This window comes from Erpetoichthys calabaricus, chromosome 4 (genome assembly GCF_900747795.2).
Source record: "Erpetoichthys calabaricus chromosome 4, fErpCal1.3, whole genome shotgun sequence".
Taxonomy (NCBI): Eukaryota; Metazoa; Chordata; class Cladistia; order Polypteriformes; family Polypteridae; genus Erpetoichthys; species Erpetoichthys calabaricus.
The window spans coordinates 242,776,790-242,792,153 of record NC_041397.2 but is presented as its reverse complement, the minus strand read 5'-3'; the positions used below and the strand labels follow the sequence as shown (position 1 = coordinate 242,792,153).

At 41.3% G+C, this 15,364-nt stretch overlaps 1 protein-coding gene across 1 annotated transcript in view; it reads left to right on the top strand.

Moving 5' to 3' along the window:
- The first annotated feature begins 1,365 nt into the window (after positions 1–1,365).
- The window catches only part of arhgap31 (Rho GTPase activating protein 31), a 1,181,844-nt gene continuing 1,167,845 nt past the window's right edge, over positions 1,366–15,364 (top strand). The window contains exon 1 of the mRNA XM_051926292.1: positions 1,366–1,877. Coding sequence (XP_051782252.1) covers positions 1,778–1,877 — 100 coding nt within the window. The 5' untranslated portion in view covers positions 1,366–1,777. The remainder of the gene's footprint in view (positions 1,878–15,364) is intronic.

Below are 15,364 nucleotides of genomic sequence, written 5' to 3'. Positions count from 1 at the left end.
TCAAAACAACAAGGTTAATGTCCTGGAGTAGCTGAGTCAGTGTCCAGATCTCATCATCTGAAAATTTGTGTCTGGACTTGAAAGGGGCAATTCATTTATGATGTCAATGCAACCTGACAGAGCTTGAACAGTTTTTCAAAGAAAAATTGTGGAAAACTGCAGTGTCCAGAAGTGCAAAGCTGATACATACAGTACCTGTGTAAATAGACAAAAGACTGTCATGGATGCAAAAGGTGCATCTACTAAGTACTGGCTTAAATGGGTGAATACTTACTGTATGTGATCATTTATTGAGCTTTGTTTTCATTGTCACATTAAAGAGTCTTTCATGTTGATCAATATCAAAGAAGCCTAATTGAATCCTCTGTGATTCAATGTTGTATAACAAAAAATGTGAAAACTTCCAAAAGGGTGAATAGTTTTTATTGGCACTGTATGTTAACTAGCAGATGGTTGCTGAGTGTATAGTCTACTTTATCTTTGATGGGACTTTTCTCTTCTTTGCATACACTTTCAGTTAGTTTGCCCTGATAATGGGATTAAATAAAATAAGGATTGTTTAACGTAGCATTTTCTGATCTTCTTCGCATTTCATCTGTGCTATTGTTCTTATGAATATTAGTATAATGTTTAAAACAGAACAAACATGGACTGAACTGTTCAAGTGCATCTTTTTTTTTTTCGTGCAGCTTCCACACAACTTGACCTTGGGCTATCATATTACTCTGAGGTTAGGCATCAGCAAAGTATTCTCGGAGTGACTTCTCACCCTACTACCAAACAGCAACTCTCTGACTGTTCATTGATTCTAACATGTGTGACACAGCATTTCAATTTACCGTAGCCTTAGCTATTGACCCAACTAAGTGTCTTCTCTTTCCAAGTGCTCTTTTTCCTTTTGCTCTGGCAAGTCTCTTTTTCTTACAACTTCTCTCTTTTACTTCTGGGCCTTTTAACACAGTTGGTATTTGGCATTGAACTGCTAAGAACCTGTCCGGCAGAAGAAGCACAGCCCCTCTGTAAACATCTTCCCCTTCTGATGGGGTACAGTAAGCAGGACAGAGTAGAGTTGAGGGACCCTGCTGAGGCGACGCCCCCGAAACGTGGCTCCTAGAATTAATGTGAGCATTGTCCTCCCTGTAAACAAAGCTGTTATTGATTTCTACCAAACACAACTTCTGATGTTTCAGAGATTTCCGAGAATGCACCCCCCACCCCCAAAGCCTTTAGTCGGTGTGGCTTTGAGAGAAGAGCCCGCCAGAGAGTCGCTAACGAGAACCATACGTTGAGAGGCCCTTCCCCAACTACCCCCCCTTTTCCCAGCCACAGGAAATGGGGCGGCTGCAGACCAGCAGGTCTGGCTGAGAGTCACTTCCTGCACACACAAGGCAGGCTCCAGCCACCACCCCCCCACCAGCCAACTATCCACTAACAGCCGGGCAGCGGCCGATAAACAGGAGGGAGCAGCCCTCAGCCTCACTTCCTGCACTTCCTGAGGTGACATGGAGAGGAGAGAGAGAAGCGAGTGAAGGGGAAGAGGCAGGAAGCTGAGCGGCTGCATGTGCCCATAGGTTGGTAGATGGACACAGAGGGACCGCTGGCTGCTTTGCTGGCCGGTTTTGAGGATGGAGGATTTTTCCCCAGCTCGTCTCTGGCATGTCATGAGCTGGCTTAGCTGACCACTGGCAAGCATTGAGATTTTTGGACCCCTTTCCCATGTTCCAGAACTTCCAACTGATGCTGCTGCTGTTCTTGTAAAGACCTTCACGGATCCCTCATGAAGAACAAAGCTGCAAAGCAGAAGAGCAAAGGCAAAGGCAGTGGCAGTGCTTTTGGCTGCGACCTGACTGAGCACCTCCAGAGCTCCGGGCATGAGGGTGAGTCTGATGGGGTTAAGGGTGGAGGTGACTGCTCATCAGAACCCGCCTTCGTTGAGTTGTCTGATTGTACTTGAAAGCATTCACAGGTATGGAGTAACTGCTTGTTCTGGGTGACCTCAGTCCTCAGATTTTTTGGATGTGTTCTGCTTGCTTCCTGCTGTGGTGAAAGAGCACAGGCATTCGGAGTCTGTGAAGAGTATGACTGATCTGAGATCTGGTGTGCAAGCTTTCGAATGGGTGAAGGAATATAGCGGAAAACTCTCACCTGGTTCTTGGATTCTGTGTCATGACTAATGACTAATGAGTCTCAGATGTGAAGGTGAATCTTCCGTCTGATGGGAGTCCTTGATATACCGAATATTCATTGCATCTCAAATGCGCAGCTGCAGAAAATGTAAATGTGTCATTTGAAGTCCATGATAGCAGCTTTGGGTGATATGTATGTGTGTGAGCTGTGAACCTCCTGGCGCCACTGAACACAGTTCAGAGGTCAGAGAAGTGGTTCCACAGACCCTTTCATCTGTGACCAGCTGAGAAAACAAGAGTTTTAGTCTCAGTTGAAGTCTTTGAAATAGGAAAATTTGCAGCTCTTGTTTCAAGCTTAACATCTCGGTGCCCTGCTACAACTTGATCTTCCATTTTCCATTTTTGCATTCCTTATGCCAGCTGATTACAGTGAAGAGGTGGAGCTCGGCAAAGGCAACAACACCTAATGAATGGCTGAGGAGATCTACACTGTGATGGTTGAGTTCAGTGGAACTACTTTTTGAGTGGGGAAAGCCTGTTGCAGTTAAGGCCTGCATGGAACGTGGAGGGATCATGAATAGATAGTTGAAGATCGAGGTCTCAGGAAAAGGCAAGGCACTAACCTGGTGGTTTGATAAGGCTCTTTTGTGTGAGAGTGTGTGAGTATTTGGGCCTGCTGAAACAATCAGTGCAGGAATTCCCAACAGTTGTACAGATGAAATCCAATGCCCAGTTGATTTGCAGAATCAACCAAAGTGATGCCAGGTTACTAGAAAATATGCCAGTCTGGCCTTCTAGTAGACACTCCAATCAAACACTTTGCCTAAACACACATTGGCCAGGAGAGAGATTATCAATTGACCCTCAGAAACAAGTGCAAAGTCTCTAGTTGTTTAGCCTATGGCGTTCTAGTAAACTAACACCATCTCATCCACACGAATGGATGTGCAGTTCAGGAGCTCCAGTTTCCCACTGTTCAACAATGTTATGGACTCCCACAATGCACTTAGGGCCATCGGGAAAGGACTGGGTCTGAGCCATGAGTGCACAGATTGTGTTCCTGCAGCATGTTTACGTTGCTGCCCTTAGCCTCTCACTTCCTGTCTATCAAGGCCGCGTTAGCTGAGGCAAATGCCAGGCCCTAGCAGCAAACAGGATGAGCATTCCGATAAGACAACCGGCTTGTGTGGGGAGAATGGGGCCCCAAGGGCCCCCTCCTATCAGATAGAGACGGGCATCTGGACAACGTGGGCGTGAGATGCTTTTGCCTCTTGGGGTCCTAAACCCCATTGAGCCACACTGACTGAATGAGATTGATTGTTTCACTGGATTTGTATAACTTTTCCCAGGATGACTTACTCATTCTTTACTTCATTTACATATTGTGTCAAGGGTACAGCTCAACGGGCTGGGGGGGGATGAGGAGACCGATGCAGAACTCCGCACAGTATGCTTCATTTTTTTATTTTTCCTTTTCGCATACACACACAGACACACACACATACACTTAAGCACAACTGGGTGGGACACTGAAGGAACACACATCAACCTAAAGAACAAAGCAAAAGCACAAAACCCTAGAGACTTGTGTGGGCTCGCTCAAGCAAACAGGATATGTGTTGCCTAACACAGAACCCGGCTTTTCTGCCTCCCACCAAATCACCTGAAGGGCCAAATTCTCTCTCACCTCTAAGCCCTTTTCCTCCCATTTTTAACTGTTCATCCTCCTTACCACTGAGCCATTTTCATGGGCCTTCCAGCTGTAAGCTCAGTGCTCAGTATCTTTTATAGCCTGCTTTCCTGTGGTGACCCAAAAGGTCTTATGCTTCTAAAGACTCCTGTCTCCTTGTGATCTGTAGCATTACTGATAAAATAAAGGATTAAGGATATTAAGAGGTCCTGCCTTTCTAGTGGCAACTGGTATTGCTGTCCCCCAACTGCACTGTCCATTAAAGGACTACGGTCTTCCATCCTTTGTGCTTTTAAAGGAGGATTACTCAGTCACTTAAACTGAGCCTCATTCTTTCCATAATTTGAATAAGAGCACCACCATCCCCCTTTTTGTCAAAATGTCACTTCTTTATGTTCCAAAAAGTCTTCCGGCCTTCTCCCTTATATTAGAGCACAAATGGTTCCCAGAGTCTGGGAACAAAATCAGAATTTATTTTCCTTATTGAAATAGACAAGCTCCTTCTTTGAGCCACCAGGTGTTTCATGTAGCTAAAGGTCATGTCACATTAAATGACATTTACATAAACTTAGCAAATCCAAAGCAGTCAGTGGCTGGGTCTGATATACCCAGTGACTTATTCTAACAGGTCCACAACTAGCCCCTACTTCAATTGTAGGAGTGGGTTCTGTGTACATGAATGCTAACAAGCAATGAATGCTCATGTGGAAGTACAATACATGTAATCCATCAATGAGGAATAAGGAATGTGGCTGTTTTGAACCTAACAAACAGAAGAGAAGCTCATCTGTCTGATGTCTGGTGCTTACGTACCGACAGAATGGAAAAAAATTTTAAAAGAAAGGGCCAAGATTGAGGCTGAACTCCTCATATTTGTTAATCCTTTGTTCATCAGATAGCATGCTATTGGGTGTCAGAAAAAGGGGCAAACATGGTTGTGCTAGAAAGTCATCATGCATTTGCTATATTTGACTTGTCCAGCATTTTCAGTCATGTATATTAACATGGTCAAGCAACATGATCAGTAACTGCAGACATGGTCAAGCAACATGATTAGTAACTGCAGACATTATGTCTGACATATGACTAGAAGTCATGTAATGTGACATTGGCTTAACAGCCCTCCCAAACACCTTTCCTGCTATGCGATGGCCCAGAACTGTCCATATCCAATAATGGGTAACCTGTCCCCGCAAGAGCTCTTCATTTTATAGAAGTTATTTGCATTATCAGCAAACAACGAGTTAGTCCTCAACATTGGAGTGAGAATTGACAGGGTAAAGACTCAAGAACTTGTGAAAGGTATGACAAGTGGATGTTAGGCCATATTAACCTTAGTGTGTTCCATTGTTGTTTCATGTTAGCTTTTAATGGTTTTCTTTTGTATATAGGTTGGTTCATCTTAACCCACAGGTTCTTAATGAAATCAAAATCAAGTGACCAGGAAGGAAACTGCATTTAGCTGAATTCCCAGTCACATTCATGGGACCATTCCAGGACTTCTCTAATCTTTTTTCACATAGCTTTACACTTTTGAACAAAGACAATGCAGACCGTTTCAACATCTGTGCTCTGCTGCATAAAGGGATACCCCCAATTGACAATGATGTTAAGATATCTTGTGTTGTTCAAATGATGATCTACTCACATACCACCAAAACACACACTGTACCATTACACCAACACCAGTCTGCTTTACTGACACCCAGCAAGGTGCATTCAAGTTTTTGCCACATCCTGACGTTCCAAGCATCATGAATCAGTAGCAGAAAATGATTTATAAATCTCCAATGCTGAGTGTTTGTGATTTTCAGGCCTCTGCAGCCATTTTCTTGGTCACCTGATAGGAAAAGTGTAAAATTGTTGGCTTGCTGGCTGCCATGTTCCATTTGAGATAGCATATGATAGGAAGTCCATTCTGATGTGCCATTGTAGATGGCAGCGTTTAGTTAAATGGCTGACTACACCTTATCTGTTATTCTATGTTATATGGGTTGGAGACGGTGGTACTGACCAGAGAGCAGCAGACAGCTCTGGAGATACCAGAATTAAAGATGTTAAGATTTGCACTGAAGAGGAAAAGAGGAAGGCCTAAGCAAAGGTTTATGGATGTGGTGAGAGAGGACATGCAGGTGATGGGTGTAACAGAACAAGATGCAGAGGACAGAAAGATATGGGAGAAGATGATCCGCTGTGGCAACCCCTAACGGGAGCAGCCGAAAGAAGAAGAAGAAGAAGAAGTAGCAGTGGCATTTAGAGGGTTGGGCTTTTGATGCTCTTTTTTTTTTGAAGTGGGAAGAGGGTCCACCCCCACTGTCTGATTCTACCTTGAAACAAATGCAGGGGACTAAAGACCCTGATACCATCAAATCTTAGAAACACATCTGATTAGTAGTATTGTTGATAGTACCCATTGGCCACTTTAAATCATTGTCTGTTTTTGATCACAGGATGTAATTGGCTGGATGTTTTTTGGATGATGATATAACAACAATGTCAACAACATTTATTCATGTAGCACATTTTCATACAAAGAATGTAGCTTTACAAGATGTCAAAGAAAAAGTTACAAGAAGGTAAAAAACAAGATTAGATAAGAATATTAATGAACAAGTAACAAAGAAAAGCAATAAATCCATGCACTCATATAAAATCCATCCATCCATCCATTTTCCAACCCGCTGAATCCGAACACAGGGTCACGGGGGTCTGCTGGAGCCAATCCCAGCCAACACATACAGATATATAATTATTTAAAGGGTAGAGTCCTTATATGCAATATCATAATGTAAGTCTCTAAAGATGAGACAGGTGATAACGTCAAATGGTCAGGAGAAATATCTGCAGTGTGTTTTCAGTTGGCTTGAAGTGCTGTCATGCATTAAAATCATGAAACGGCTGTTTTTAGTAATGGACCCATTCACAGACGAACATGCCCCATTCATAGCCATTTAAATACTTAGTGTTTCTTGTTTCTTGTGTTTCTTATCTTCTCACACAGGTGATCCATTGCTTTCTTCTGTCTGCACCTAATGCTCCAGTAGGTAACAGAGCAAAGAAATTATTGCAAAAAGGCAAGCATACCTATTAAAATTACCACACAGTTTGTAAAAGTGAACTGCATGCTGGTTAATTGACTGGAGACAGAGTACAATTATTAGGAGGCTGATCACCTCTGGGCACTTGAAGGACTGAATGGTCTGTTCTCATGTCTTCTCATATTCTTCAAGATTTGACAAACATGATTTGATTTTTGTGCCCCCAACACTGGGACCTAATCTTACATATCTTACTTTACATAGTTAAGGTGCTTTTTAATAAAGTTATCTCATATTTGCCTGGTTTACCACATGCCAGTAGTGACTATTTATCTGACTGGCACAATGCACCTTTTGAGGACAGGTCCATTCTTTGGGTTCAAGAACCACCTCCCAGAAGTATGAACTGTGATAAATGCCCATTGGTAGGAAGGTATTTTAAGGCTTAAATGATTTATCTAATTCTGCTTTTGAACATCTTTTGTAGCCAAAAATTAAAATTAAGATGGCCAGTACAGAGATTAAGAAAATGTCTGAGAAAATGAACCTGTGGAATGAATGGTGCTCAGCATATTTATATTAATTGTGGGACTTTAGCCTCTCGTTTGCACCATCATATATGAAGAATGTATCAGTGTTTCCTGGGGACCCCCTGTGCCTGCAGGTTTTTGTTCCAACCAGCTTCTGTTTTTAATTGAACTCCTGGGCTAATTAAGTGAACTGATATTTCCCAAGTTCTGTGCTTAGGGAACAATATAGAAATTAGAAAACTAAGTTTGCTAAAAAAAAAAAAAAATATTAAAATGTACCAAGCAGTTGTATAGGAATTATGTTTTTTTTTTCTTTTTAACAGTATTTTCGTCTTGATTTTCATTCTACTTTTCTAGGTCTTCCAATTGTTTAATTAATCCATTATTTACTAATTAGTGGGTCTGACTCTAAAGTAGTTGCAGCCTTTCATGATGCAGTGTTGTTTGCCTGGGTGTCTGCTCTGCTCATTTTTAATTGTTATTATTAAGATACAACGAAGGGGGAAAAACTACACAGAGAAAGGGCACAATATAATTAAATCAACAAAAAAGAGTTAAGCATTTAAATCAATAGCAAAAGCAGAAATATTTCTAAATGTCTTATTAATGTAAAAATCATGCTGCTATGCTTTTCTGAATGTCAAATAAAAGAAAAAAAAACAGCTAATTAAATGAGATCAGTGTTATCAGGTGTTGTCACTGATTAGGAACAAAAACTTGTAACCACAGGGGGTCCCCAGGACCGAGTTTGGGAAACACTGTAGATCAACAATCTTAAGAGTCAAGTATTCTCGTGCTGTGAATCAAGAGTCAGAGTAAGTCCTCTTCATAGAGTAAGAATGGTGCTAGCCAATTCTTTAAAGTCTCTGCCTCTCAAGGGTATTGTAACTGTCTCATCTATTTTGCAGAAAAGCATGTTACTTTTATCTGTATGGCAATCTTCAGCACTGGCACTGGCTGATGAACAGGAAATACAGAATTTGGTTTTAATTAAAGTTTCATGTTCAATACTGTTTTCCTCTGTCTGTGATGTTTTCATCTCCCTTTAGTCTAATTTGTGGGCAACTTACAAGTCCCAGGTATACAAGAGACACATGACTGCTTGAGCTGCCAGATGCCATAGTTTCCACTCAGCTTATAGCTATCTTCAGTTGTGGTCAGGGTGTCAGCCAGCTTGGCTGTTACAATGCAGAGGCTATAGTCATGAAGTCCAGTGTAAGAGAGGAAGATGGGCCTGCTGGAACTGGACAATACACTCTGTAGTGATTTCAGCTTGAGGCGCTGGACCAACCAGGGGCAGGAAAGGAGGTCTGTTGGTTGACAATCTGGAAGGTGATTGTTGAGATATCTTAATAACTATCAAAGTGCTTGATTTTTTTTATTGCACCCTGGTAACCATCGTCAGAAGGCTTTCATCCTGCTCTTTTTATATATAGCAATAACCTTAACTGGCCAGTGCTAACCCTTTCCTGGGTATATCCAACAATTCTTTGAGGGACCAGAAGTTAAATTAATTTTTGACAAGTCAAGCCACCCTTGGTCGTGCCTGGCTCTGCCCCCTTGTTAAAAGTAAATGATCAACTTGAGCATTCTATTGAGAACTTGAGAACTCTATTGAGCATCCAGAGATAGGGGTGAGACCTCAACCAGCTCTCATACTGGTGGTGCAGCATACAATCTTAACTGAATGAAACAGAGATGTTTATCTTTGTCCTGCTTGCAGGGACTAGACTGGTCATCGCCCTCTCTGTTTCTATACACACTGGCTTCAGCTGCCCTTTTCCATTCAATGCCCCATTGCTGTCCTCATTCGCTTATTGTGTTTCCAATTGCATGATGGAAAAAAGGCTACTGGCAGGAAGTCCAATGGCTTGGCAGGAAGTGAGTTCCGACATCAACAGGATGCATCCTGTGAGGAGGGAGAGGACAAGCACACACACTCCCAATGGAAATTAATGAAATTTCTTACTGGTTATTCTTTGTCTTCTGTGGGATTGTGTGCGCAACAGAGATGCAGGTTTCTAAACGGAGACTCATGCATTTTCTGCCACCTTTCTCACACCAATGTCTACTAATATCCTAATGCCTGACAGAAGAAACCTTGATTTGGAGCAGCCAGCATCCTGTTGCTGACACACTAACTTTAATGGCAATGAGAATGGCTTTAGCCCTGAGTTGGGCATATGCAGACATGATTAACTGTGAAACATAATAGGCATGAAAATTGTGAAATGTTTTTAAATCTCCATTTTAGACTTGCTGTGCTCCTGTATAGCACCTTGTCTCCCAACCTGTCCAAAACATCTCTTCTCACAAGAAACTATTCTTCTTTATTCTAAAAGTCTCACCTTTCTTTTTGCCACCCTAGTTTATTCACGGATTTCCTGTGCCTGCTAGCCTGTGCTTGTTATTTTAGCAACACAATGTGTCAGTTTTATGACTCCTCCATTCCACTTCTTAGCACAATGCATTATATAGCTTCAGCATTATATTTGATGTAATGCCCTGTCTACTTGTGGAGGACAGGCCTAGTGATTTTTAATGTCTCCAACAAATTGAAGTTCAATTTACTTCTCTAAATCAGACTGGGGAGTCTTGTGGGGAACCAGTTTGGGTGTCAGTCCATTACAGAGCCATCTGAACAATGTCTACTCCATCCCAATTCAGATACTTTTTACTTCCATTAATTCTACATGGACATATTTTAGTTTTTAATTCCTAAATCTGCATCTTTTTCATATTCACTGCTTTGGCTGCCATGCCAATTATAAATCTTGACATTGTCATTTTCCATCTGCTGTTCTTGTAAATCAGCATTTTGCCTCAATTGCTGTATGCCTTACTATGAAGAACTCAATCTGATCTGCAGTATATTAATTAAAAAAAATCAAGGGCTGGCAAGCACCTGGCATCCCAAAAGACAGGATCTGTCACTTGTGGTTTGTGCAAGTCTGCTTAACCCATGGTTTAGTCATTTCATGTCAGAAGCTGTAGTTTATATCTTCGAGTATTCCACACAGTCATCACTACTGGGGACATTACATAGTTTGACTATGGTGAACATGTGCATCGGCCTCTTCAGACAATTTTGACACATATGAATCTCAACTTTTTTTTTTAATCTGTCAATGTTAAAACACTGTTGCTTACATTGTGCATGATTTTGAAGTTTTGAAAGGTAATCATTGATAGCTGTTTTTACAAAGCTGTAAGGATAGTTCAAGTTTTTCTGGCACTTGACTTCGCCTACATGAAGATTTGATTTTAGAAGTAAAATATTGCAGGTCAATATTTGTATTACAAGCAATGAAACAGATGACTCGTATCACGTTGAAAAAAATTGTAACATCCTTTCCCAAATGTGCTGCAGGTTTGTCAGACAACTATTATTTGTAATGATTGGAATTAAAGTATCAGCACATCCAGTGCTCAAACGAGAATCCTGAGCTATTGAATTGTGGAGAAATGTAAGGTGAATTTCATAGCTAAGGAGGAATTTGGATACATCACTATGACCCCGATTTCAAGCAGCAATCAAAACAATTGAAGCATGGTGGTTCTCCAAGACCAAGGAAATTCAAAGTCCAGGCCAGTGCTGGCAAGATCGTGTGCACAGTGTAGACCATATTGATGGTCTCAAATGGACTAATTTACATCAATCAGGGAAAATACTCGAGGAAAGCTGTTGACCATCCCATCTTCCGCTTTATGACAACGTCCCCACTAGTAATGTGTGAGTTGCAAAGACTGCCTCTTGAAACTGTTGATTTCCAGAAGCTACAGCTGCACGATTCTCCAGACCTGGTCTTGAGTGACTATCATGTTTTCTCCAGTCTGAGTGGTTACCACTGTGAGGCACAATATGACAATGATGTAGATGTCAAGACAGTCACAGAAAGAACTTGCATAAGTAAGTAACTATTTGAGTAGCACCGAAGCACGTTGTGAATGTTAAAACAACTAGTGTTCATGCATTGCAAAATAATGTATATGCAAAAACAAGACAAAAAAACTTTGAATGGGAGTTGTTTTGCTTGAATTTAGCATCTGCCAACAGGGTAAGCAAGGGTAAGTTTTCTTGACAAGATTTCTTAAAGTAAGCTAAATAATTGTAAATACTCATTTTTGGATATGTCCATAATTCTTACAATAAGAAAAAGCAGAGTTGATGTCGTGATTTAAATACTTTTCATTTGGCTTAGGTTTCATTTTTTGCAGTGTGGGAATAAAGATTGTTTGGTGTTGTGCATAGTGACTGTATATATAGGGAAAGCAATAATGATCATTTATTTGCTGCTATGTAAATTGCATTTGTTTAGATTATTGACATATCTGAAGAACGGCATAAAAATTGTACTTTACGGAAGTCTTATTCAATTCACATTTTGTCTCTCCACTTTCCCTTTGACCATTTTGCCATTACAAACATCAGGTAGAGGGCACTTTACTACATGACCTCTTCCTCCTTTTTTTCTCTGGCCTCCTTGAGCCACCCCTCCACAACAACAGTTCTGTTGAAGACTGTGCTGCTCCTTCATCAGCACCTCTTCTTTTCCCATAGAACTCTCTGCATCCCCGCCTTCCTCCACCTGTTACATTTCATTTTTATAAGCAAGCTTTTTTCCACTTAATGCATATGTTGCACTGCTGTACAACCTATTTATGTCTTTAGTGTTCTAAGACTTTACACAAATTAAGACCCCTATCCTTTATTGTCAGCCTCCGTCACTTTTACCAGTCCAAACCTCGTTTTCGCTCTGATAATTCCTAACTGTCTTTCCTCTGTCCAATAATCCCACACTGTTCTCTTTAGGCTACTCTACATCTCTGTAACATTTCCCACACCCCTTTACAGTGCCAGCGCTTTCAAAGGTAACATCTTTGAATCAGAAGAACTAGAGGCTTTAAGAAGAATAGTCAGTGCTGCCTCTGAAAGCTCTGGAAGAAGTTTGTATGGTCTCACCCTGAGTGCTCAAATTTAATGTTAGGGTGTGGCCACAAATTCCATTTTAGCTCCATCACTTATTTGTGTAAAATCCCAGGAACATGCTTTTGCTTTAACAGTATATGTCTGAGTTCATTTATTTTCCATGGCAAAACTCCATGAGGTGGCTGAGTTTGACAGACTAAATCAGGATGAGCTCCACTGGGGTACATGGAGCAGCTGAGCTTTTGACATGGGCGCTCAATAGAAACTGCTGGGTGGCAGTTAAAAGCTGTGATCTAAAAATAAGACCTCCAAATTAGAGGAAGCGGCTGCGGGAGTTTACTGAAGGGTATGTTTAGTGAGTGAGGCCGACTCCCAAAACCAGTTTCTATAAGAGGAAGCGCTGGTACAAGATGTAAGTCATAGGCGTGCTGGCCTTGTCTAAAAGAAACAGCTGGTTTGTCACTTCCTATGAACTTGGGACTTCATTGGCTGCCACATGCTGCGTTTACTGCCTTGCTTGTGGCCGCTGAGCTAAGATCCACAGAGCTTGGCGTTGCGATAATGGGTTAGTAAGCTGCTTCCCAAAGATGTGAACTGTGCAGGAGAACTTGATTTGTATCCATTCCTTATTTCACTAACTCGGGTTTATAGGTGTCCATGAAGTATTTCATTCTTGTACAGAAGAAACAGCTTGTGTGTCCTAAAGAGAACCTCCTGTAATACAGATAATGTCTGAGACTCACCAATTCCATCATGCTGAGATGGACAAATGTTTGTCAGTTCCAAAGTGTGAAGAATATGTCTACACCACAGCTTTAAAAGTGGATTCTTGGAGTAATCAGTTGGTGTTTATGGATGCCAAGAATAAGTCAGGATGCTGGGTTTTTTTCTTGCAGAAAGAAGTTGAGAGGTTAAATTTAGTCAGTTGCAAACCTCAGCTGCTAGTGCCACCACCCCGCAGATCCAGCATCCTGGATTCAAAACACACAGTTTGATTGTTGATTGTGTGGGATTTCTTCCAGGCATTCTAGAATTCCTTCCATATCCCCCAAGTTCACATCACCCTGTTAAAGCGCTTGATACTCCTTTTTTATATTACAGTAGATGATAGAAGCATCATGTGGTGTTGCCCAGGTAAGTAGTGCTAACCTCTGGTCAATTTGTCTGCTCATATGGCTTCAGTCTGTTTGGATGTTTATTATGCTCTAAGGCAGTAGGTAGCACTGGTGTGCAAACTATAGCACACAGGGGGAAAAACCCATTTGGACCCCCAGGGTCAAACTTTTGAGTTCCAAAGTAGCCTGTCTTGACTGTATAGTCCTAAAGAGCAACTGTTGTAAAATGTGGTTCAGATCAGTCAAAGGGTGTCGGATTGTATGGGTAACAGACAGATAGACCTTCTGTTTTATATATATATATATATATATATATATATATATATATATATATATATTACTTTAAGGCAGTGAGTCCTGGTTATCTAATTCTAATCATTGTTGGTCTAATTTATATTTCTTTAATACAAAGATATTGTGACTCTCCCAAGGTGTCCTGTTTGTTACATTTACTAATGTCCATCAACTGGCACCTACACTGGTATCAGCCCTGAGATGAGAGTGTCAGTTCACTTCCTGAGAGCTTGAGTACTTCAGTGAGTCACTCATGTGTGAAAGGGAGTTATAAAGTCTCTTGGTTGCCTAATGTCCACTGTCTTTGGAATATACTCAAGAATATACATAATGGAGCATAGTGCATGGAGTAGTTACTAAGAAAGCCATTATATTAAACCGAGTTTGGATGCCTGTGATATAAACAGGGTGTTGTAGACAATGCGTTTACAGTATAATTAGAGATGACTGGGTGAGCTAATGGTTGTGAAGTAGGTGTGTGTGGATATGATTCTCTAGGCTGCAACCTCCCTGAAGAGCATTGCTCTTTGTGAAAGACTATGCTAAAGGCATCATGAGAAGGCATTAACCATCAATAGGCAGATATTTACATCCCTGGTTCCTCTTTTAGATATAAAGCCCAATTTTAGAAATGCCTAGTACATCATCTTGGATATAACAAACTATGTATCATAGAAGCATTTTGAAACCACCTGCTGTTCCACTGAAGGAGTTTCTATGCAGGTCTTAGGGAGGAACAAACGTTAGCATTACTTTTTTTGACTCTGTCGGCCCAGTTGCTGCCTTTGCTGAGTCTGCACATTCCTTCTTTGTCTAAATATGTTTTCTCTGGATCCTCCAGTTTTCTCACACACATCCCAAAAATGTAAATGTTAAGTTAGTTAAAGTCTCTAATCTTGTCACATCATGAGTGAGGTTGTTTGTGTGTGTGAGTGTGTGTGTGAGTGAGCGTACCTTGTGATGGGATGCTGTTTTCTCCAGAATTGTTTCCAGCTTTGGGCCCTGAGCACCAAGAATAAGCTTTGTTTCTCCAGTACCCTCTCAAGAGAAAGTAAGGTTGAGAACATAGACAAATTTGAGAATCTCACCCACATTGTGCGTGGTATGTTCCTATATGAACCTAGTCCTCTGTAGAACTAATCATTTGTACCCAGGGTATAGTGAAGTTCAGTTTGTGACGCATTCTTCAGATTCTACTGACTGTACCTTGGAGCTAAGCAAGTCGCTGTGCTGCATTTTTATGTGAGTAATGCAGGGGGGTCCTGTTGAAGAAACACAGTGTGCTAGAACAATGCCTTCAGTGCTTTGAAAAGGCCAGGGCTCTTCAGTATCCTGGAAACTTGGAGTGCCAGCTGACCTCTTTACATGTGCTCCCGTGCAAAGAGGAAATACAAGGGGCAGCACTGGCAAGTGCCACATTACTTCAGGATGACGTAAACCTTTCCCCCTCATTTGTGTCTTGCAGTTTTCAGGGTATGTGGTTTGCTTCTCCGTCTGAGTCATTTAGACAGTTTTGGGTACTGCAAAGCATTTAGTCAAATAATAGCTGACTGAAATACTGAATGTAAAGATGGCATTACAAAGAAACCGAGCAAAATGATAAATCAAAACCACCCTGTTTCATTCAAAACTGTCTGCTCA